Source organism: Achroia grisella, unplaced genomic scaffold (genome assembly GCF_030625045.1).
Source record: "Achroia grisella isolate CSIRO2021 unplaced genomic scaffold, CSIRO_AGI_Agris_v1 utg900, whole genome shotgun sequence".
NCBI lineage: Eukaryota > Metazoa > Arthropoda > Insecta > Lepidoptera > Pyralidae > Achroia > Achroia grisella.
The window spans coordinates 1483280-1510171 of record NW_026713059.1 but is presented as its reverse complement, the minus strand read 5'-3'; the positions used below and the strand labels follow the sequence as shown (position 1 = coordinate 1510171).

The 26892-nt window shown below is 37.0% G+C and overlaps 1 protein-coding gene across 3 annotated transcripts; it reads right to left on the bottom strand.

Annotated features, from left to right (window-relative positions):
* Positions 1-1223: 1223 nt before the first annotated feature.
* Positions 1224-26550, bottom strand: LOC131853425 (CREB-binding protein). 3 transcript variants are annotated; one of them, XM_059204307.1, is made up of 22 exons: positions 25982-26550; positions 21894-22105; positions 21419-21626; positions 20582-21306; positions 20361-20499; positions 19816-20273; positions 19609-19727; positions 19026-19485; positions 17898-18332; positions 16947-17450; positions 16336-16493; positions 12207-12317; positions 11421-11739; positions 10836-10979; positions 10038-10511; positions 9614-9847; positions 8580-9137; positions 7665-7979; positions 6501-6809; positions 5205-5378; positions 2499-2675; positions 1224-2011 (listed from the first exon to the last, which is right to left on the bottom strand). In XM_059204307.1, the coding sequence occupies exons 1-22, from the start codon at positions 26064-26066 to the stop codon at positions 1547-1549; spliced, it is 6783 nt and encodes a 2260-aa protein (XP_059060290.1). In that variant the 5' UTR covers positions 26067-26550; the 3' UTR covers positions 1224-1546. The 3 variants fall into 3 exon arrangements, with proteins under 3 accessions (XP_059060290.1, XP_059060292.1, XP_059060291.1); XM_059204309.1 differs by having other exon boundaries at positions 21419-21614; XM_059204308.1 differs by having other exon boundaries at positions 21894-22102.
* Between the last annotated feature and the right edge of the window lie 342 nt (positions 26551-26892).

Genomic DNA, 26892 nt, shown 5'->3' with positions numbered 1-26892 from the left:
GGTGTGGTATTTATACCCACTAAAAACCACAAGATGTACCTGCAAGCGCGTATGCCGGAGTTGGGGCATGGGGCATTTTGCTCGTGCATTCCACCTCGGATGGTAGTAGGTACCTACAGTACTTATATATGTTTGAGAGGTTGAAGGTTCGATGATCTCGCACAATACTAACATTTATGGTTGATGGCCTAGGAGGTCTTTTAGCAGTTTTAGCACCCCACTTTACTTCCGATGGTCGAGTGTTCGTATCGGTTATCGGTGTGTGTGTGTGTGTGTGTGTGTGTGTGTATCGGTTTGGGTATTTTCTATGTATATTATTTATGTATTTACAAAAAGTCTTTATATCTGTTGTCTAGTAGTCATAACACAAGCTCTGCTTACCTCGGGACTAGATGACGCTGTGTTAATTGGCCGGGGTTATTTATTTGTAATTATGAGCGAAAAGCGGATGTGGGCAATATACATCCGCATCTCGTATCAAGTAACGAGGATGGAATATTTAAATACTACCTTTGTAAAAAAATAGTATTACCACATTACTGTATGTGACCCGGTTTATCCAAGTAGGTTATAAATTTTGTGTATATATTTAAAAACATACTATAATCAGTTGTCTAGAAACCCAAAAGCACAAAATCTGCTTGATCTGGGATTAGATGGCGCTGTGTAAATTGTCCAGCATTATATATTTACTATTCACCTCAGTGGTCTAACTTCCAAAGATCATGGGTTATATGCCTTGCATGATACAAACATTTGTTTCTTTGAGTAAGATTTACAAAGAAAACACTTCGTATTAGCAGTATTAGTATGGTTGTTTACTATGTATATTATGTATTTATAAAATAAAAAAATATTGCTATCAGTTATCTAGTATCCACAACACAAACTATGAAAACCTTGAGACTGAATGGTGCTGTAAAAATGTCTAAATGAAAGTGGAAGTATGTGATCAGACAGTGGCATGACTTATAAGCGGAGAAACTAACAGCGATACCGTTTTATATTAATACAGGTATATTGGTCACATAAACTTTATTCTAAAAAGTACAATGTACAAAAACTACTGCAAAAGGTATTTTTTTACGTTTCATTGTGTAACCTAACCTAACGAAAAATAGTTGCGTGTGTCCGTAAGACGACTGATTTTGATCGTGTATGACAAACAAGGGTTCCACGGAAATAGCTAAAGGAAACAACGGTTTATAATCACATAATTATATTATAAAATGATTTAATTACAATAAACAGAATAAGTATCATAATGTACCTACAGTACGAACAACTTATATTACGCAGAAGCTGACAGGACGTACTTCTCTCATATTTACATTTTGTACATTGAGCGCTCGATTCGGTCATCGTAATACTTAACTTACGTCCCTCGCGTCACTAACAATAACTTTATCGACAATAAATAGGGCTGGGGAGGGGTCACGAGCGAGGGCGGGGAGGGGAGGGGGCGGGGGACTGGAGACGGGGACCGCGCGGCGTCACCGGTATCTTATATATTACAAGGCGACGCGCCGCGCCTCGGCTATGTACACTACAACTGCTCGACGAACTTAGTGAGCTGGTCCTGCGGCGTCATCGGCGGCAGCTGGTCGTCGGGCGGCGGGTGCGGCGCGGGCGGCGCGGGCGACTGCCGCAGCAGCAGCAGCTCCGACGGCGTGGGCGGCCGCGACGACGGCGTGGCGGGCGGCGAGCGCTGCAGCACGCCGCCCACGCCGCCCACGCCGCCGCCCGGGAACCCGTACCGCGCGCCCAGCCGCGCCGCCGCCGCGCCGCCGCCCGCGTACGGCGCGCGCATGCCCAGCATGCCGCCCACCGCGCCCACGCCGCCCACTCCGCCCGCGCCGCCGCCCGCCTGCTTGTTGAACCACCCGCCCGCGCCCGCCGGCGGCATGCTGCCCACGCCGCCCACGCCGCCCACCCCACCGACGCCGCCGGCGCCACCCACTCCTCCCACCGTCCCCACGCCGCCCATGCCAACGTTTGACACATTTCCCACCTATGGACAAATGTATTCACTGTTATAACGATATATTTTTAATAATCTTTAAGAAATATAGGCCGATTTTCATTATATATATCATCTTTCAGCAGGTGTATCATTTTTGTATTCGTAACGCAAGTTTTATAGATAATTCAAAGTAGACAGAAATAAAGATTAGAGTTTAGAGCTGACAATATCAAATATATCAATTTACAAAATACTTCATTATTTTTAATTCTCCTAATGTTGGAACAATAGTTAGTATCTATCTAGCAGGTTGTATAGTATATTTTCCCACCAACTTATCGATTGGACCAATTAAAAATTATTTATACCTATACTTTGTGGCGGAAAGATATATACCGAGTACTCATTTATATCTTTGAGTATGTACTATAAAAAAATTATGACAGTAGTCTATAAATAGTCACGTGTTTTATGACAGAATTAATAGATTACTCTCAAGCTTAACCTAGAGGGTGTAACATTAACGTGCACGGACCTGCGTTTGCTGGGGCAGCATCTGGTGCATCTGCTGCAGCCTCTGCTGCTGCTGCGGCTGCATCATGGTATGCAGCTGCTGTTGCTGCTGCGGCACGCCGCCGCCGCCGAGCCCGACGCCGCACGCGGCGCCCACTCCGCCCACGCCGCCCGCGGCCGATTGTTGGTTTTGGGCGTTCTGCAACAAAACAACATTCAATAGACTGTCATAAACCTTGCATGCAGTTAGGATTTTCTTCCGGAAGGACAAGTTGGGAAATATAATTATTTCCGGTATCTAATGACTTAAGTATTTAATGATGTAAAATAAATCAAACTCGCTTATTCTACTGCAATTTATGCAATTCGGAATTGAAAATGAGGATGTGGTAGACAGAGAACGATGTGCGAGATTAATTGTGCCTATGTTGATTATTGCAATGATTTGACGATTGAAATTAAAACTGTTCAAATGCACGTGCATATTTATATACTATTTTTAGAGCAAATGTAATTACTAAATTGTAGAGAAAACTGATCATATAACCTTTGTATAGGATTAATAATAAAATAATAAACACTTTCGCAATACTATTGTATCAACATTTTAGGATGAATAAATTCAGTGCTTCAGACTTCTGACGATATTAATGTCATTTCTTGACGAATTTATTCTGCTTTTGATGCAATAGGGCGGCTACTTCATACATTCGGTTTGAAATGAGATATATCAGATATACAAAAAAAAATATATAATTTATATAAATTAATTATATAAACAGTATAAAAATATTTAAACCTTTTTCTTGGGTTTCCATGTTTATATTGTAGGATAAAGCGAATGATTGCAGATATACATACGTTAACAGCGAATTGTTACTAATAGTATACATTATTTTCAATGGTCTTTAAACCGACCGTAAGCCCATCCCACTATTTTTTTATTGGGGGTTTGGGCTACTGTGCAAGTGCTTGGATTTGTAGAGCACTGCGACCTACATACATCTATTGTCCTCGCCCTTTTTCCGAAGTCACTACCTACACCCGTCAGGGACAAGAATTGAGGGATATTCTTAGGAGCGATGGCCTTTTATCTCCTCAGGTCAACTTTCCAAAGGAGACATTTCAACATGGGCTACAACCACATAGGATGGGTAGTGGCGTTTACTCTTCAGCTTGGCAAAATATGCAGATTTTTGTTGTGCACAAGCCTAGGTTTGCCATATGCTTTTTCAATTTGCAGTATCCTGTGAGGGCCCTAGTCATAAAGCATATGTTGTCTTTACTCAATAACAATAGTATATTGGAATATTTGTTAGAGTAGTCCGTTATTAGGGCACTTGAATGTAATAAATCTGACCATCCAATCTATTAGAAAGACTGATATCAATTTTACTGTTCAAATATTATTAATGGACATGAAAAATCAAGTCTTTAAATCTATAAACTTTCGTTCTAAATATGGACTAGCCTAATATATAATTGGCCTCGATAAATAATATTTATTTATAGTCAATGGGAACATATTGATACAATGATTGCTACATACATGTCTATATACAAATTTTTGGCCTTCGCAAGTAATTAATTTTAGTTTATCATTAAACATATTATAAAACATTGAATAATGTTGTCAATACCTAACAGAAACCCTTGGCCGTTTTATTGAAGATAACACATTATCAGCACGTGCCACTAATCGTGATCATATAATTATAATTTAACCTCAAGAGATAAAGAATATTTCCTTCATTCCATGTGCTTAGATAGCATTTAAATAGTACAAAGCATGTACAATATTTCATAATATGATAAACACAATGTGCAACGTTAAAAATAATAAATTAGTTATAACTGTCAATCTTCATTTTCACCACTACAAGAAAATAAAAAATTGGTATTTATTCTCCTTAATAAAAATTCAGTTTTTACGTATTTATAAAATCAATAAGATGTGTAAATCGTTATGACATCTACATACGTCTTTCGTTGATTTTTTTTTAATTATAAAAATCAATTATATACAGGAAATCAGTAGAGAGAGTCTATTTACATCAAGCACATCATAAAATGAATAGAAATAGAAATAGAAATAATCTTTATTCAAATAAACTCATTACAAGCACTTTTGAATAGTCATATTTTGATTCTACCACTCATTCGGAATGCAGATTCATCACAAGAAGAATGAGCAAGAATCTTGTGTGTTGCTCTTTTTAATATATGTTTTTTTATATAAATAATTACAGTATAACAAGTAAGAGGCATGCGATAATCAACATAGAAATCGCTACGCACTCATTATTAGTGTAACCAGATAATATTGTTAGTGCTATGGATTTAAAGTTTTTCTATAAAAACATTATTATTGTTAACGAATTCATCAATTTTATAGTAAGCTTTTTTGCAAAGGAACCGTTTTATTTGACATTTAAATCTTTTTTCTGGCAGATTTATAATAGACTGTCAATTCATGAGAATGTGCATTCCATCCAATAACTATGACTAATTTATTTTGTTACTCAAGAAACTATTTATGTCAACTTTGCTATTTAACAGTTTGTATTCAGACAAAATTCACAATTATTTTCATAACATTTATTTAAAAGAGTATAACGCAAGTTTCTTTACCATTGTTCTTGTAATGAATGTGTGGCAGAATAAAAAAAATATGACTATTCAGAAGTGCTTACATTAAGTTTAATTGTTTAATCAATTAAACACTCACCTGTCTCTGTTTGATGAAGGCTGCCATTAGCGGTGGATTTGACTTGAGAATTTGTAATATCTCCTGCTGTTGATTGTGGCTGGTTGGCGATCTTAACGTCGCCATTAGTTTCTGTAGCGCCTGCTGGTGCATTTGTGGTTGGTTTTGTTGTTGTTGTGGCGCAGGCGCTCGTTGCTGTAAATATTATAGAATATTAATACACGAGATCACACTTAGCAACTAACATTAGTTTTATCTAACAGGAATGTCTAACAGGAATTCTTTTCACGTTAATTGGCTCTATTGATGGAAAATGGGATAGGTTATATTTTAGAAATAGTTTATGAGAAGTACAATTGGTATATGTTGTGTTATTCATGATGCTGGTTGACCATGGTTTCCGTATGGAAAGCAAAGTGCTATAATAGGTACATATAGATAATTAGATAGGAAATATTTTAATATTATTATTTATTCGACGAAAAATTTTTATGGGCTATAATATTTTCGTCAATTATTACTAAAAAATATGATACTTGTTCGAATATCTTTAAGTTACAGTCGCTATTACTCGAAATAACAAGAACATTTAAAAGTCAAGAGTACGTTATGAATGTATGTTCAAGGCATTCACGCAATGTTCATCTATCACAATATCGTGTCACTACGAATGTATTATACGGTATATTATTACGGTTTATTTTCGAAGATCGATTTTCTTTGTAGTAGTATTTTAATCATATTACAGTGTTTGTAGTTATAGACTATGGTATAGTTCTATTTCGTTACAATGGACACAATTCACACATCGTCATCTAGTACCAAGCAGAATTTGTGTTATACGTTCTAGACAACTGATGAATACTTAAATATTTAGTTTGCAAATACCTACATAATGTACATAGAAAACACCCAGACCGATACAAACATATTCATGAATAGAAATGTTTGTACCGTGCGAGGAATCGCACCCGCGACCATCAGAAGCAAAGTGATGTGCTAAATCGCTGTTCTAGAATAGTAAAAAAAAAACAATGTTTTCTGGGACACATAATAGAAGTGAAAATTCAGCTAAAAAATCCCCTCTACTCTGCTACCAGTCTCTTTCTTCCTCTTACAACGTGATATATCGTCTACCCCTCCACAACCGTGCCTGAAAAATCCTACTCATGCGACCACACGACTTACTCTCCACTCGGCGGCGTTAAGCCGGCCCGGCGAGCGATAAATAAATCCCGCCACGCGATTCCAGAAACGGAACGGTAAAAACAGGTCGAATATATATATTAAAAAATAAACAACGTGCGTGCGTCGTACCTGTAGTTGTGCGGGCGCGTGCGGCTGCGGCACGTGCTGCGCGTGCGCCACGTGGTGCGGCGGGAGGCGCGCGTGCGGCGGCGGGTGGTGCAGCGGCGGCGGCGCGCGGTACCGGCCCGCCGCCCAGTCGGCGCCCGCGCGCGCGCCCGCCGCCGCGCTCGCGCCGGGGACCGCCGCCGGCCCGGGCCCGGGGCCCACGGGGCCCGGCCCGCCGGGACCGCCCGGGCCCCCCGGCCCGCCCGGCGGACCCATCAGGCTGCAGTGCTTGCCGAACGACGGAGCCTGCTGCCGCGCCGCCTCCTCGTGTACCTGCACACACGCCCGTCCCTCCTATACATTACGCGTCATGTCTGCTACGTGTGCAGCGCCGCCCGATATAGATTCAAATACGCAAGTGCTAATTTGTGATGTTTGACGCGGATATTATACCTTTCAGCTTGTTATTACGTCAAAATTAGAAGGAACGATTTTACTTTGTACTTCCGTTATGGTTATTGAACATACATTAAAGTATTAATATGCAATAATAAGTATGTGTGCATAGCATTCTCCACTTACTAACACCGAAACGACCAAAAATCCAATACCGAGTACATTAAATGCACATATGTTAGGTAAGCATATTTTTACGTGCTCTAATCAATTTCAAAAGAATTTATTTTTATGTCAAATTTATTAAACATGTTATTAAAAAGAGTATTAAAATGACAGAGACTAAATCTAATAAAAAAAGAACAATTAATAACCTTTGAATCTATATCTGACGTCGGAACAAAATATAAATATGGGCTTTCAGCGAAATAAACCTACCAACTGCATCGTAAATTTTGATGACATTTATTGGTAACAACTATGTTTTCGAAATGTTAATTTAGGTTCTACTTAGGGCTCCTCTCAAATATATAGTGCAAACATATGAGAGATATATCAATGGTATTATAAAATAACTAAATATTATATTGTCATCACAAATAAAATAAAATCAATAAAATTATGTTACCAAAGGGTCGACAACGCACAAGTGACTCCTCTCGTATCCATAGGCTATGGTAACAGTTTACCATCACATGCGTCGTACGTTCGTTTGTCACCATCGTAACATATAAAAAAACCTAACAGTGTAAGAGCGTACTACGAACGACGTATTGTATGTGCGTTCGTTACCTGTTGGAGCGCCTTCTGCACGTTGTGCGGCAGCGCGTGGGCTGCGTGCGCGGCGTGGGTGGCGGGCGGCGTGGGCGCGTGGTGCGCGTGCGCGTGCGGGTGTGCGGCGTGCGCTGCGTGCGCGGTGGGCTTGGAGGGCGGCGGGGAGGACAGCGCGGGCGGCGGGGGCGACGAGCCGCCCGTCGCGCACGCGCGCGTGTTCATCGCCGCCATGCGCCGCCGCAGCAGCTTCGCCTGCTGCACCCGCTGTTGCACCTGTTGCTGCTTCAGCTTCTGCTTTATGCTGCTGCAGAACGGCACCGAGCACTTCGTTTCCTGCGCGACAAACGTATTCTTTGAGTGATGCTCTACTCTAGATACCGTTCACCATTTGATTGGATCATATGCTCGATATACGGTAAGATGCGGTCTCTAAGGACTCGTATGCCGCATAGATAATTCGCATAAAATATACTGACACAGTATTCGGGATCTTTAATTATTTAATATTTAATAAAGTTTTAATATAGCTTCTTGAAAAATTAAGGAAAAGAGAAATTGTATACTTTTTCAAGTCCAATAAAACACTAGAATGAAGGTGTTTGCATTCAAATGCCAAATAATAAAAAAAAATGTTCATCTCTAAATTTCCATAAGTTAGATGTATTACTGACTTCACAATTTAAATTTATTATAATAAAAAGCTGAAAACTAATTTCTGGGAATATGTACACTAACTTATTGTAATCAAGTAGAATATGTACCATCTGTGAGCCTTCCCAAAAATCTACCGAACTAGCTTCTATTCAACATTGTAGAAAATAAACCGAAAGTAAAGTTTAAGAATATCAATTTTTCTGCCAATACTGTAAGGAAATTAAAATAACGTCTTAGGAATATATGGTAGTCAGTATTCGATGTTAGCGGCACACTCACCTGGCAGTGTTTCGCATGGTAGCAGCATAGCGCAATGAGTTGCTTGCATATGGGACAATCGCCCTTGGTCTTGCGCTTGCAGATCTTCGTGTGCTGAACAACTCGCTTCATCTTGAGGCACGATGGTAGTCGGCAGTTGGCGTCGCGACACTGGCATGCATGCACCAGCGACTGTATGCAGCGTTGGATGGACAGCTTGCGCGCCTCCTGTGGGTTTGCTTGCTTCATATCGCCAGGCGACGAACCAACATCGATGTCGAAGCCTAGCCTGTCCATCTTGTGCGGGTGACCCTCCTTCTCGTAGCAGACCACGCAGAGATCGAAATCGTCGCAGACCGTGCAATGGTATCTGGTCTCGACGTGGGACTTGCAGCTGTTGCATGTGTAAACGAACTTGTCCTGCCCTTGGTTGTGGAGCTCGTACAGCATGCATAACGTGGAAAACCTGGCTCGCCGCGTCGACGAGAACTCGTAGTGCCTGTCGCGCGCCATTGTTAGGAATGCGTCGCGGCCGTCCATCAGGTCACAGTTTACTAATGGGTCCGGGTCTTGGATAGGCTATGTGGACAAAGAAAACACACTTATAAACACCATTATTATACAACCCATTATGGTCTCCGTTTTTTTCTCATAAGAGAAGGATTTAACCTAAACTACTACCACGGTGGTCAGGTCAATTTTATTTAGGTACATTTCTCTTACAGCAATGTATTCAACCTGCTTTTCCTAATCGCCAGCTCCAACATACTGAGAGTGAACGAAGGAATAGGGGCACTGTATGCACTTTATTTTGTCACATACTCGTTTTCGTCATACTAGCATTGGGATCTATGTCCCACTGCGAGTATGACGAAAACGAATAAGGGACTTTTTGCGAAAATATTAGTGACTTTAACTAATCTATTCTAATATTAAAAGTATCGAATATCTCTACGTTTCCTACCTTTGAGGTAGAGAATTATTTTAATCTTTAGTGAAGTGAAATGTTGCGAATTTTGTAAACAAAATAGAAAGTAACAGCAACGGTAACTTACCGCTAAACTGGCTGCGGACTGTGCGGAATGTAGCCTTATAACGAAGAACACTTCTTTGTGTTTCTCCATGGTTGCAAATATCTTTGCACTGAGATCACTACCCTGCTGCTGGTCGCTCTGTTTTTTGCTGTTCTTTCTCTGAGCGGCCTTCGATTTGTTCGATTTCTTTGCCTTCTTTTGTCCCTTCTTTTTTCCGTCAGGGCCTTGTTCGTTCTCCTCCGACGACTGGAATATCTAAAAAATATGTTAGACACACATGCTTACAACGCTCCAAATCATACATATCTTAACACTACGACATTTAATTATTACTATTATAATAATGATCAATGAATTGAAATTAATTAATGTTATATTAGACAATGATTTACAATGTCTGAATGTGTCGTAGTGAAAGTAATGAAATGGAGTTAGTGATACTGACCACTGCTTCAGCGGCTTCAGCTTGCTTTCTCTTCTCCTCTTCCTCCTGGTCCAACTCTTTGATAGATTCTTCTAACACGTTGGGCCAGAAATCACCCTCAAAGTAGGGCAGCTCCGCCGCAGAAGAGATATTGTCCTCCATTGCTTGCTTAAGAATGTCTTTGTAGTCTAATATAATTCTCTCTATTATACCTTTATCTAACATTTTCTTATACCACTCTTGCAAACGTTTCGGTTTAGGTATTTTTTGTTCGGTTGGATGGCAGTGGAAAATGTAGTCATCGCCCTCTGAGGGAGGACAAGCCCATATGTGGGCCATTGTATAACCCAATTGTTTAGCGTAGTCCAAATAACCTAATAAAATTTCGTGATATACACCAGTCCTATATTGTTTGGGTTGGAAGAAATGAACGGAATCTAAATATGCTATATATACACGTCTCTTGTTGGGCGACGGACTTTCGCTTCCATATTCCTAAAACAAACAATAGATAGATTTATAGGTAATTTTTATTCTAACTAAGTAGCGTCATGAGAGTCTTAGAGATAAGTATGGGAGAGAAAATTCTCCTGACTTCTTCTACAATTTGTATTACATTTTATTTATTATTTTTATTTTAACTTATTCTCAATGAGTATTAAAGTAAGAAAGGAAACGAAATTCAGTGGGCATATAATATAGCCCATAAGAATGTTAATAATACATGAAAAATAATAAAAATACTGAAAAGGTTACTAATATTGAAATACTACTTGGGAGTTTTCTTTAGATTTTAAAGTAGACGTATAAAATACTTACCTGTACATGCATACCGAAGAAACACACGTCGGTTCCGTCAACTTCCTCAAATGCAAATAACGCTTTAGCCCGATACGGGAATTCGGCGCATAACTCTCCCGATTCTACAAATCGTGTTCGCATTCCAGGTTTAACTTCTACCATCTGAAAATGTATAATAATATAGTATATTGTTTTGGATGAAAGACATCTTTTATAATAATTATAATTATATTATTTGTGTAATATGAATTTCAATTGAAACAAACGGAAAATGCAGCTACCGTATTTTAACTGCGTTGCTGACACCTCAATTTTTGAATGTAACAAAATACCAATTGACAAATTATATAAGTTATAATTAAATTTCTATAACTTTGTAAAATATAACATCTACAAACTGAAAAACTGTCAATAGTAATCCATTTCGAATTAGAAATTTAATATAATCTAGGAGATCAATAATCTGAACCTTATTTTAATAATGTATGACATAATTTGATAACTCACAATGTTCAAATATCTTTACACATATAACTAATAATATACAATTTGTATAATGTTAATCTTATGACAATGTGAATTACATATTAATCTATTACTTACCTTATCCGAAGATGCCACAACTCTGATATGCACTTCGCCCGCGCCAGCCTCTTTTTTCTTAAGAAAATTATTAACTCTCGTTTCAATATAAATGCCAAGTTTCGAGGTAGGCAGCTTTTTAGCGCAGAATTTGTTATCTTTCCGTTTAGCTCCCTTCGTTTTCCAACAATTATCACAGCAGAAGCCCTGAGGCCATATTTGGTCATGATGCAGCACACATATCTGGTGCTGCTTCCTACCGCAGTCCATACATAGAACAAACGGTTCCTGTTCAAGGTGATCATTCTTCATTTCCTTGAATTGATCTTTTTTGATTGCACTGAAATGTTTCACGTAAAATTAATGAACTGTTACTACAAACTAGTAAGAAGAAGCGTGATAAAGTACTAAAAATAGTAAATATAGTAATTATATTAGTTATTTCCTATATAATCAACTTCTAAAATGATTTTCGTGTGATTTATACGCAACATATACGCCACATTATTTTTGTAATACAAATATATTAAGTAAATTAAATTGATTTACGTTTTGGTTTCATCCTAAATACGTCAAAACTTTACATAGCTTTTAAATTCTATTCTATTTTTTATTTTACTACTTATACTTATATTTACTATTTTAAAAAAGTAACATAATAAAACAGTACAGTAGGATAATGGCGCCTGAATAATATAAAGTGAATACCAATTCATTAATGGGATAAATTATATTTCTTTACCCTCACAGTTGATAACTCGAGATTACTTTTTTTTATTGAAATTCTAAGTGAAAATGTATACTCACGTCTGCGGTTGCTGCGGATCGTCGCCCAGCGTTACGGTGTCGCCTTGGATGTCATTGAAGCATTTCTGGCAGAAGGTGTATCTATCGGACACAACCCCATACGCTTTTAGACTTTATTCATAATCGTCCGTGTAGCGTGTGATGTGAAGCGTGACAGGAACGTTTGTGTGCAGGCAAGGACGTGCGTGGGGGGCGAAAAAAAATTAGTAAGCAATGAGAACATAAAAAGGGGTTAATAGTTGAAGACAGTGAGCGGTCCGCATAGGTTAAGGAGTCTGTAGACGGTAAAACTGTTTGAAACAAACACGTGGATTTCGGCGTCTCCAAAATTTATTAAATTGTACGACAATCCTATAAGGCCATAACTGTTTGTTATGCTTAAACGGCTGGACTAGTAGTGTTCTCAATTTGGCTGAATGAATTTTGTGTATAAAATAATTCAAATTGTAGTATTGAAAGAAATTTTGAATTGATTTTTCATGAAAAGGATTCTTTCTGACATTCTCAGACACTCATTTACTATGATATTGATCCAATAGATATTTGTGTTTTTTTAAGGAACAAACTTATTAGATTTTTCTGCAAACTTAGGTCAATAATTTTCAATACATATATTACTCTAAATGTAAAATAAATGACTGTTTTCTGTGTTTCAGTTCAATAGTATAGTAATGATATCATGATTGGTAAGTCATCTTTTGTAGAATTTTTTTTACAATGTATATAATAGAAAATTTTGTGTGTTCTAAGAATATGTAGAAAATATTCAAAGAATTTGTTAATATAGACTTATTTATCTTAGAAAAATCCAGCCTTAAAGCCTAGCAAGGTCATATAATAGCTAGATTATATTTCAGTATAAAGGAACATAATTAACACGACTTATAACTTGATTGAAACTAAAATCCCCGTGCTTAATTCAAGTTGCTTCACCGTTTACCAACTTAAGATAATAAATGTCACAGTGTATTTGTTTAGCCAAGGTTGGATTTGCCTATGGTACTGAATCATAGACAAAATACAGCTGTAACCAACCGGGGCTAAACGCTTTGTGAAGTAACACTAAAATCGATGTTGATACGTACATTTGTTATATATTGGAAACATTGGGTATTATTGTACTTATAAAACGGATTCTTTTGATCATATGCTGTAGGTACTTATATTCATACCAAATGATGTTCGACAAATGGCAGTATCAACGAAGTAATGCTATCGTACACGAAGAAGATAGCAAGCAACAGCCAATCACTATTCAACGCCCACAATATTATATTCCCCTTATTCATAAAATTTTACTGTCATTTTCCTTCGAACAGAAATGTTCACATTCTATTAAAATAAGGATTTTGACATTACGTTATATAACATTCAAATAATAAGTGTAATGTAGAAGTTTAAGTTTCTATGAATGAGGGGGTGAAAGAATATAAAATAAAAACGACTTGTATTCGGTAGGCACAATGACGGCAACCAAAAATTTTGAAACAAATAATAAATTTGACAAAAATATAGAAAGTTTTTCTTCTATCATTCATATTCATATACAATTACTAAAACTAAATACTAATTAACAACATTTTTTTTATTACAAAAACATTTATAGTGCCAAATAGTTTCACACAGAGAGAAGAACCTTTGTACATATTGAGAAAATTAACATACACACACACTTAGTACGTTGCTATATCCTAACACGTGTAAAAAAAGACGTGATGTCAGAAACGTAGTGGAGGCCTGCGTCCGTGTATTTTAGTGAAATAATTTTATTAAAAAAGATATAAAAAATAATAAACAATAATTATAAATACATAATATATATAAGCCATTTTTTAGGAAATAACAAACCCGTAATTACAGTTATAATAGTTTTCCTAATTTAGACATCATGCATGCCATACGATGTGATGTATATGATGCTGTTTATAGAAGAACTTTCCACAAGGAAGTATAAAAAATTATTTGCAATATACATAAAATGCACCACCTTCATTTCACCGCTTTAATTTCTATGCCACTTCTTGTTTAGAAAGTTACATCATTTTATGTATATAATAATAGTTGTCATATTTTGAGTCATAAATAGTCAGTGTAAGTGAAATGGGAATTACTCAATTATTTTCAAATAATGCAATATATCTAATACTAGCAGACCCGGCCACGTGTTGCTGTGGCTAAGGTTCTCGAATAAAATATAATTGCGTCAATAAATTGAGATGTAAGCTATCCTATCTTTCAAGTTGGACCAAATTGCACACAATGTGCAAATGAAATTTGCAATCGATTCAGTAGTTTAGGAGTCCATCGCGGACAAACAATGTGTAATTACGTAATTTTTATATATAAAGATTATATTGAACATTTTGAAACCATAGATTTAACTAAATTTAATTTTAGGGACACCTATTTGGCTATATTCATTTTTTTGATGGTAGTATGTTTTGGTAAGAAAGTACTTTCAGATTATACTTATCTACAGTAAAAGTATACACAGACAAAGTAATAACATGAAATCAAATATTTTATTTAAAACAACAGGAAATCTACAATAGGAAAAATTAACAAACTTACTATAATGTTAATAATGTATGATTTGATGGACACCCAGTAGTACGTCACAAACAATTACAGTACAGTTGAGTTCAAAAACATTAAAATATTCCAGATCATAATAGTGCTGGAGGATATTTGTTTCAAAACAAAAATTAACAAATATTAATAAACTCAACTGTACCAAAAAACAAAACCAATGCAACAAACATAAATAAAGCTTACACTGAAGCATAGGACAAGAGAACACAATAGTGGATTGTGACAAGAAAATTGAGTACTTGAAGGGTATGTAATATGGTTTTGTAAAAACTAAGAACCTCTTTTACAAATTATGTTAACTAATAATTTAATATTTAAAAGTTTCGAAATAAATAAATCTGTCAAGTTATGATTTATTATAACATTTATAGTCAAAAAGATAGTGTCACTTAACTGAAGAATTCAGACGCAACAATAAAAGGGTGTGTTTAATTTTTTCTATAAAATAACCAATTTTACTTAAATATTATTATATTATTCAATGTTATTTTTCTTTTGTATGATACCAAAACAATAAATATGAGATATAGTAATAAAGCACATATATGTATGATGGGCATTAACAACGCCATGAATGATTAATTGTAAGAAAGATACTTTTTATATATACAAACAATGGTGACAAACAAATTGCCCCTCAGATGGTAAACGGTTACCGTAGCCTATGGATACAACTCTCATGATAGATATCTCTAATTAATAATATATTCTTATATACCTTTAATGAATGTGGAATGTTATGAATAACAAAATGGATATACAGACACCATGAATGCACGAAATACCAGAGACCATTTCCATTTTTACTTTTTTGACAACTATCTCTGCCCACACCGTAAAGGATGACAGATGCTGATTAAAGCCCTATGGCAATTGACACGTGGTATAGTGCAGTGCCATTTTTTAAACTTAACCAGCTAAGTCCATTTCAATAATTTAATAAAATAAATTTTTTAACTAAAATTTGGTCATTGAGATTAAAAAAACATAGCTTAAAGTGGGGTCATAGATAAAATGTTACTTAAGTTTTCCGAAATAAAAGTTATTCTTATTTATATTGCACCTCCACAGTTACATAAATTTTTAAATGTCAATATTTTCATTGAAAACACGAATATTCATACGCTATTAGTAAATTAAACACACCCAATAAAATACAATTCAAATAGATTTAATTTGTTTTTGTACCATCATATAGATGATTCAATATACTAGGAAATTTTAATGACAAAATCTTTATAATACTAAGATCGACGTAACAAACATTTATAACATAGAAATATTGTCAAATTAATGTAAACTCCATTATAATAAGACATATTGACCGTGTCAACGATGACACACACGCCTTTCTCTAGCTTTAAGATTTCGCGGATTGCAATGAGACATAATAATATCCACAACAATTAATACCAGTATGTATTTTTTATAGTGTGTAAGCACACTAACAGAACATTATATTTTCGTACTATTAAATATTTTAGAAGAATGGTGATGTATGTCATTGAGACTGTCATTCATAATTGTAATCACTAACCTGTTCTGGTAACTGAAGTACTTGGCGTCGCGAGGTATGGTACAAAGTTGTTTGCCGAAACAACATAGCACTTGTGGGTTAAATGTGTATTTTCTCCCACAACAGTATCCAAGACTTTGCATCACAGGGTCTATTTCTTGCTCGAACACCTCCGACAACTAAAACATATATAAATGTTACGTCTATATATCTATTCTATTTACATATAATGCAGTATTCAAATGCGTATTTATTGGCTATGATATTGGTACATACTTTATTAATATTACTTTCATAGCATACAAATATGATTTTGCCGACTCAAATTATGGTTTTAAAGCAGCTTAATTGCGACAGTAAAGAAAGATATTTCATTTTTCACCATTTTTTTATCCTCCTCAACTAAATGTGACAAGTGAAAAATCTTTATATTTGAGGAAAAAAGTCAAAAAGACTTATTTTACTGAGATCAAAACTACTACATACAGTTTACAGTCATTAGCGTATTCGGCTAAGGATTTATTATTATTGCAATATGCTAGATGGAACAAAATAAATTTGCTCTAAAAGTAATAAAACAAATATGTTTTCTTTTATACAACAATGGTGGCTAACAAGTATTATGCACTTACTTTATTACAATATCTGTAGACTCGAGAATTCTTGCGATTGTAGAGCCATGCATTCTCGAACATGAGCCACACGTCATCCACATACTCCCACGGGTCTTTGTATTCGCCATGATCCAGTTTCATCTTAATCGTAGATAAGTCTATAGGATTTTTTACTATATCGAAGTAATCGGGAATGCCGAGCGCCTGCGCGTCCACCGGCTGACGGAAGGGCAGCGACTCCGGCTCCTGGCGAAACAGTTTCTCCAGGGTCGGCATCAGGGCCATCCGCAGCTCCTCCGCTTTGAATACGAACACTCGTCTTGCGGTAGCCCCCTCGCTGGCAGCCTCGCTAGGTTCTTCTTTCACCTCCTGTTTAATCTCTGACTTGATTTCTTGCTTTACTACAAATTCAGTTCGTTGCGAAGGCTCGCTCGGGATTTCGTCGCGCATGCCTTTACCCCCACAGTCATCATCGGGTTCTTCTTTGATGCGGATTTCCTCCGGCTCCTGTTTTATGTGGACCTGTTGATATCAGAGTATATTAATATTCACTTAAATTTTATAAAATATAATAAAGTACATAATACAAAACAGTTTATGTATATAATATGAATTTTAATTTGGTTTAAATTTGGTATACAAAATTGACTTTTGCTGATCAATATTGAACTTGGCACATAAATAGCAAAAACACGCACGATTGAAGGCGTGAATGCGCGCGAGCGGACTTTATCGTTCTCTTTGCCTACATTCTCATTTCATCCTACGCGAAAGCCAGTTCGCGCGTGAAAGAGCGTACGTGTAAAGTGCAACTAACAAAAGAATCTATACAGATAGGAATACCTTAAAAACTGCTACTTTTTAGTTAATTTTTACTTCTTACACGCTCATTCGTGAAAGTCGATTCGCGCGTGTAACTGCGTACATGTTAAATTTGATGGAGTATCGTACAAGGGTGGTTCGACTTACGTCGCGCGCGTCCTGCGAGAGGTCTGCGTCGTCGCGGGCGGGCGGCGGCGCGGGGGGGAGCGCGGCGGGCGGGTGCGGCGCGGGCGGGTGCGCGGCGGGCGCGGCGGGCGGGCGCGAGGCGGGCCGGGCGTCGGGCGCGGGGCTGGGCAGCGCGAGCGGCGTGGCGGGCGTGCCCGGCGCCCCGCCCGCGCCCCCCACGCCCGGCGACGCGGCCGGCTCGCCGCGCGAGAACGGGCCCGAGTGGTTCACGAACGGGCTCGCCGCCGGCCGCTTCGCCTCGCCCTGGTGGCTGGGCGAGGCGAGCGGCGCGGGCCCGTTGCTGGCCATCGGCGGGTACTGCGGCGCGGGCGACGTCATCGGCTGCCCGAACGGCGACATGCCCGGGTTGCCCACGCTGCCGACGCCCACGTTGCCGCCGTTCGGCGTTTGCGGCATCTGATCGATGTTTCCAAACGTAGAGTACAGCTATTATATACGTATATAAAACTTTATGTACGTGAATTTAATGAACTACTAGCTGATGTCGTCGACTTCCTCTGCGCACAATTAGTACTTCCAGTTACATATTTTTTTCTCCACTGTGCTATTAGATTTTTAACAAAATTCATTAAAATTAGTTCTATGGTTTTTTATTACATATTTATTTTATTTTTGCGATTTTTTTATTTTGAACAATTCACAAAACTTCTTTATAAATTCTAACCTAAGTATTATTCTGATATATAAGCTAAAATATTAATAGTTCTATTATAATCCATTCCATAGTTTTTGGTTAAAAAAGTAACAAACATTCATACATACAAACTTTAGCGTTTATAACATTAGTAGAGTTTTCGTATTTTCAAGCTAGACAGTGACTAATGCATAGCATCCACTCGAAAAAATAATGCTGGAGTCGAAACAATTGTTGCAAAAGACGAAAGCAAAGAAAATTCATTAAATTCATATACATAAGTATAATATAACAGTTACATAATAATAAATGTATCATTTCACAAGGTTGTCAGAGAATACATATAGAAGACAAAGTCAACATTGAAACATATACACCAAAAACTGATTGTTTAAGCTAGTACAAGCTAATTTCTTTCTACTTTTTTCACATAGGTTAGTAAGTGCATAACTGACCTGGTTGGGACTGGGCCCCGGCGGTCCGACGAGGTTGCCCTGGAAGGCCATGCGGTTGGCGGGCATGGCGAGCGTCATGCCGGGCGACGGGATGCGCATGGCGGGCAGCTGGGCGGGCGGCGCGCGCGGGCCGCCCACCGCCGCCGCGCGCCCGCCCAGCACGCCGCCGCCCGACATCACGCCCACCGGCTGTTGCTGCAGCTGGTTCTGCTGCTGCTGCTGCTGCTGCTGCGCCTGCTGTTGTTGCGCCTGCAGCTGTTGTTCTTTTCGCTTTTGTCTCTTTTCCTCTAGTTCCTTTTGTATTTTATATATCTTTTCTGCGAGAAGGTGATAGTACTCTGATCTCGTACTCGCCATGTCGTACATGTCGCCCTCGACCTTTCTCGCGTAAGCGACTAAGTTGTGCATTCTCTTATCGAGCATCGCGTGTGGATCTGGGGTCGGAAAGATAGCTTGCACCCTAAAAAAAAACAAAGTAATACAATATTCATTCCTAATATCACAGAAAAAATATTACCACTTAAACATTTTTCGATATTCGTATGTAAAATTTTATATAACATGACAGCTGGGATGTACTTACAGTTTATGAACAAGATGGTTTCTGAGATCGGATGTTATAGACTGATGCCACTCCTTCGTGCCAGAAGCGGGGTTAGCGGTTACAGGCCCGCCGGGTAATTGTAGTGTGCCAGCACTTATCTGTAATAAATAGCAACATGAAACTTATTCGGGACCAAGTCACTATAATGGAAAAATACAAAGTTTTTACAAACACAATGGCACTGACCAGCTGCTGCTGTTGCTGCTGCTGGAGGTCTTGCGGGTTCTGATGCGTAGCGAACAGCTGCGACATCTGCTGCGGCTGCTGCACCACGTCCGCCATGCCGGGCGGGCGCGGCACGGGCATGCGCGCGATGGCCGCTCGAGGGAATCCGCCGCCCACCATGTTGGAGACGGACGTCGGGCACGCGATGCCCAGCGCCTCGTACGCGCGCTTCATGTCCGCGCCCTGCGTGCTGCTCGCGGGCGGCGGCGCGCTCGCGGCTACCGGCGCCAGTGAGTTGACGCCGCCCACGCCGCTCATGTTCCCGGGGGCGCCGCTCACGCCTCCCACGCCTGCCACACCACCCACGCCGCCCACGGGGCCCACACCGCCTACGTTGCCGACGCCGGCTACGCCGCCGACGCCGACACCGGCCACGGTGCCCCCGCCGACGCCCGTCGTCGTGTGACTTACTGGTGCCGCTGTTTAGTCAACCACATATGTCAGCAGTTACAGTACATGGATAACGATATAATGAACACAAATATAAAAAAGAATGCGATACTTACAATTCATGTTATTAGTTCTAGTCCTATCTGCTTGTTTGAGTGGCAAGCAAACAGGGCAGTCATTTTTATTACAATGCTTCCAATGATTTATAATCTGTCTCGACGAAGAACAATGTGGTACTGCACAATTTTTTCCCGCCTAAAATGGAAAATATCTATTATTAGTGACAAATTCAAAATATCAATGTATTTATAACAAGAACAAAAAAAAAAAAGCTTACCTGACACGACATCATATGCGTCAGAACTTGTTTCATAGTCTTGCAGTGCGGTAATGAGCACTGCCACGTCTCGCCGTTAGATTGCAGCTCGCGCCGCTGGCATTTGTGCGCGTGCAGCAATAGTACGAGTTGTTGCTGGATGAGCTTGCGCTTCTCCGGGTCGGCGATGGAGCCCGAGGGTGCGGGCGCGGCGGAGGGTGGCGCCGCAGCCTGCGTGGCGGCCTGGGGCTGCGACTGGCCGCCGGCGGGCGCGCCCGGCGTCTGCGGTGACGGCGCCGGAGGCACGGCCTGCGCCGCGCCGCCGCCGCTCTCGCCGGGAGGCCCGAAACGTACACCGGGCGGCCGCGGCGCAGGCGCTCCTGGGCCGCCCGCGTTTCCGCCCGTGGCCGACTGCCCGTACGTCGGATGGTAGGGAGTAAGCAGAGCGCCGCCGCCCGGGGCCTGCATGCGCGGGTGGTGTTGCAGGCTCGTCCGCATGTTAGGTGCCTGCATGCCCACTCCTCCGACGCCCCCGACTCCCACGCCGCCCACTCTCCCTCCGAGCGGCCCGTTTTGCATCTGTTGCGCGTGCGGATGATGCGGAGGGTTCGGATGATGATTACCGGCCATGAGTCCCGGTAGTTGTTTATTGACATTGTTTATAATTCCACTGCCTAGCATGCCCGCGCCGGTCATATTGCTATTTGTCACAATCATATTGCCAACATTTGCAACATTCATTCCCCCTGCAAAGTATACACTTTCATGTAATAACTGACAACGGACAGACTATTTACAAAAGACAAAGACATTATTTACTTCTGAGATGGAAGTATAAGACACCAGTAAGATACATACCTTGAATGGAGCTCATCGGCATTGTCGAATGTAGTTGATTTGGATGACTTGTATTTGGCATTAGTTGTGAGTGCATACCACCCATGAGGTCCTTTGATACAGATACATTTGGAGGTGATTGTAAATTTGGACTCTTACTTCCTAAACTATTCAAACCTAAAGAGTTTGCGTGGCCTACTAAGCCACTTTTGTTGCCCTGTGAAAAGACCAAAAAACGGCATACATCATTAGTACATCCTGTGTAGAATTAAATAGTAACGTTAAATAGCACAGTTTATTTATGTTTTAGTTTTTTTATAACAAAAAAATACATAAAGTAAAACTCATTCTTTCCAGGCGTAAGCCTAGTACTTCCTTTTTAACTAATAACACTTTTCTTAAGAAGTATAAGAGATTGAATTTATATTTCAATAAATATCAAAATTTCAATAAATACTCTTGTTTATGGTATGGTACAGCTACACCAGGTACTCACTTGTTGTATAAGATGGTTGTTCATTTGCCTCTGCATTGCAGCTGTCGGGTCATCCCCGTTAAGTTGCTGTGGGGTTAATTGCCCCCCAGGTCCTGGCCCCTGTGCTGGAGGCTTAGGACCCGTGACTCCAGGCTGTTCGACCCATGACCCCATAAGTTCATCAGGAAGGCGATTTTCCAGGTCGAACATGTCAAGGTTAGAAAACCCATCTGCTGCAATAAGAAATACATTTAATTTGAATCTTAAATAAACATTAATTAATAAATTAAAATTAGTATTTAATAAAAATTAGAATTTTTATTGAATACAATAAAATTTTATAATTGATTGATTGAGTTAATCACAACAAGTTCAATAAAAAATATTAATCTAAGTAATGGTAACAAATAATATTTTCTATACTATTAAAAATATTCTAATTACTAATAAATAACTCATTTTAAATTTTTATACAATTATTTAATTTTATTGTAACCTCATCTATCAAACTTATTTTATGGCTCTTGTGATAAAGGCTATAATTATGATTATAGCCTTTTCCTTTAATTAAGCAAAATTCTCTCTATCTCATATAAATGAACAAAAGAATATCTTTAAATACAACAGCCAACTTGTAAAAGACTACTTACTAATAATTATATCATATAAAGACTAATAATTATATCATATAATTCGCAATTTCTTGAACATTGAAAATAATTTAATTAAAATATAAAAATTGAAAATGGTTGTAAGTCTACAAAAAACTATTTTAATGTAGAATAATAATAGTAAGAAGATATCATTATTAGTTATACACAAAGAATGATCAATCCATAAGAAAAAATTATAAATTTTACTTCAACAGCAATTACTATAATTATTTCTTAATTATGTGCAGTAATTTTTTTTACAATAATAATATTAACAAGAAAATATGTACAGTAAATGCAACCCATAGATTTTAGAAAAAAACTTTTTTGTCTCTATTTAAAGAAACAATTTTGTATTAAATTCTTTCTCAACAGACACAAAATTTATTGAATATATCAAATCGCAACATTAATTTGATAATATAAAAAAAATTATTTGATTGAAACTGGTTTTGGCATCACTAGACTGTGGTGTATTAATTACCTTTTTATTAAATTCTATTGGAAATGAGCATGGTTGTTTACTATAATATGTAATACTAGCCTTATAACTGTTAACTTCAAAGTTTTCAGTTTTTTTTTCAAATATATAATAACTGATATTTATTATATATTTGAAAAAAAAAACTGAAAACTTCTTACTATTATTATAGTACCTGCTTTTTTATTTAATGACTTAATTATGTCATGTATATGGAGTAAATTATTGTGTAATGTTAGATTTTGATTAAAATATCAGAATTAACTTTAAAGTAACTAGGAACACAGATAAAAGTCAGCTATGTCAATTATCAAATTATTTGGTATTGGCCAGTAGAAGCCAGCATATACCACAACCATTTTGGTTAACTGACAAGAAAGAGTTGTGACATACATGTAAAGATGGGATAATTATATTAAACATATAGCAGAAAGAAACTGGAGAGGTGTGGCTATGAACAGAGAATCATGGAGTCAACTGGAGGAGGAGTCTTTTATGTACCCAGGAGCATATACATACAAAATTAATACTATTAACAATATATTTAACAAATAAAAAAATACATATAATAAACAATAATTATATGGGACAAAGCCAAATTAAAACCATATGGGCTACATAACATACATAACAGTATCTTCAATAGATTGACTGTAATTTTGTAAAATATATATTTTTTTAATGTACATATATTAAAAAAAAGTTAAATATAGTAATAATAAATCTCAATAAAGGAGTCATTTCAAATCACAATAATTTATGTCAAATTGACACTACTTATGTTTACTCACTAAACAGTCAATTTAGAAAGAAATAAATAGTTAAATAATAAATGAAGTAGTAAATGATGTTTCATTACATTGCTTCTGAAACAAATTTACATATTTTTTATGGGTTCCAGGAGAACATTCTTTATGTTAGTTTAATGTATATTACTTAAATATATTTTCCAAATGTCATAACTTAAGTTTCTCATCTATCACATCTACCATTTCCATAGAAAAGGTGGTCATACTGCTGTTGTATAAATTTACATTGTACTTTTCTTTTAAACTTATGAACACTTTTTGATACTACAATCACATATAGTAAGGCATCAACCTTCTGTGTCATTACTTAAAATTAAAAACAAATTATAATTTGTTAATTACCTATTAATAAAATTAGTTTCATTTATTAGACTGTAGGAATACTGACAAAATATGACTCAAAGATAAAAAGAAACATATTTTAAAACAGAGATCTTATCTGTTTTAGGTTATTTGCAATTTGTTGTGTGTAAAGGCAGTTAATCTTTAGAACTACCGAACACATTCCAAAAATACATGCACTAATAGAAAGCTTTCTAGGAAATAAATAATGTATGTTTAATTACTTATTTCTAATATATAGTATGTGAAGTACACATTATTTGGTATACAGTATGGAAGTAACCTACAGAAGATAATATTTTTATTACTTCTGGCTATTTCCTATTTTTTTTTCAGATGTATATAACGGAAATGGAACACAGTCTATCACAATATAGCATAAATATGACACCAGTAGCAGAAATAATACAAAAAAGAAATATTTTAATCAACTTATTTTTTTTTTTAATTTCTTTATAAATTTAGGGACTTTTGTACCATTTTATTTATTTATTTTTTTTTATCATAACTTATTAATTTTTTTAATTACAACATTGAATATATCAATCCAGGTCTTACTATAAATTGCAGTGACATATAAAATTTACCTCATATGATTTTCATTACTATTCACTTACATTGACAGAAAACTTTAAAAATATTATATCCTAGGATTGAAATATTTAATGTAGTAAACTGATTTTGCTACTCATGTCAACACATAAAATATAACATAAGGTATAATAGAAAGATACCATTCCTTAACCATTAGATAATTAAAAAAATACATAAAATAAATCCTACTGCACATTATCAATTATTATGTGAAATAAAATAAATAATAAATTTTATGAATTAATGGATAACATTTATGTCAATACCCCGAGTTATTCCTAGTCCACAGATACAACCATGGCTTGATCATATTAGCAAATAATTAATACAATACAAGCCAACAATGTATTAATAAAATTATATTAAAAGAAACAAAATCTACATCTTTCATAACATTTGTTAATAGGTTATGTGACACATTGTGATCTTATCAGCGATGAACTTATACAAAAATTTATACTCTCATATTTTATATTATATACTTACTAGTATGCATATAAATATAACACACATTATAACCTTATTCCTAAGTCATATTTTTTATAACATTGTCTTTTCATTTACAATTTTCGAGAGTAGAATTTATAATAAAATTTATTAACAATACCTACTTTAAATAATTTGTGGTGTTATTTTATTAATAATTTTTATAATATTGTATTTTATTATATTGCAGTAATAAAATTATATATACAGGAAAATGTAGGTCAAGCCTGCTAGCAATAGTTTGAAGTAAAAAAAATAATAAAGCAGTATTAACTTATGAAGATGTTTAATAAAATTGAGATCACAAAATAATTTCACATATAAATCTATATAAAGAGTATGTAAATAAAGTCTAGTTGACCTATTTTGTCCAACTTTTTAGTACAATGGAAATGTTTATAAACAACATATTTAACTTGTATTTTCTGGTAATTGTAGCATTTTTTAATTTATAAGCCATATAAACTCTATTTTCATGTAATATTTGGTCTAAATAGTGCAGCATAAATTTATATCAATGTGTAGAGATACATACACAATTTTCTGAAATTATGTAAAATACAGAAATAAATATAGTTAGGGCTATATGTAATAATTGAGATAGTCTAGAAACAATAATACGACGCAAATCTTGCGAGGCGCTAACAAGAACGACGGCAAAATGTCAAAAATTAAAGAAAGATAATAATGACAGAACATCGGTGCAGCACTTGCCAAACTTGTAAAAAATAAGAAAATACTCACCCGCGGAGTCCGAGGGACCCTGGAAAGGGTCCCGGATCATTTTTGCCCGCTTGTTAGGCGGTTCATCCACATGATGATCGGCCATGGCTCTGTTTACTAAACGTAAGCCGTCGTGAATATTTCGGCCCGCCGATTCAAATAACACTTTTATGTCTTATATCTTCAAGAAATAACATTTTAGAGCGATTTGTCATCCATTATAACGTAATTCATCCACATCACAATCGTCCGATGTCCTTCGCACCATTGAAGGCACATATTAAAATTTCTCACTCAAGTATTCGCCATTACAAAGCTCCGAATCGAAGAGCTACACAGACCCTCTCACCATCTTTCGTCGAACTAGCACAATAAATGAAAACAATATCACCAGATTTTCGCGACTTTATGGACTTATTTCATTAATCGAATAATACAATTTCACTTAACACTTTAAAATACACGGAATGGTACAGTTTATGATAAAATGATGTAAGAAAAAACAGAAAATTTACACGACAAATTCCGAAATTCTTCTCAGTGTCTCCAGCGCAAAATGGCGGCTGTTGATGAAAACTTTTTCTACGCTTGTCAGAAAATGTCGGCCTATAAAGAAACCAAGCGTGTTGATTGGCTTGCGCATACCACGTGACTGCCGGAAGTGCCGATTTGACGCAGGATCGGTCTGAAATTTCTGACGTCAACGCGTTTAAAACCGAACACATACGAAGAAAGCCGAAGTAATTATTCTCATGTAATCAAGTTTTTAGAAACAATTTACATTGTATGATCCTATTTATTAAATAAAAACATTTTTAATATTAAAGTTACTTACTTTTTATGTAATACAAGCATCTCTTGTCAAATACTATAAGAACTTGAAATGCTAATAATTTATTTAAAATTTCCCTCCAAATCGGGAGTGGTCATCA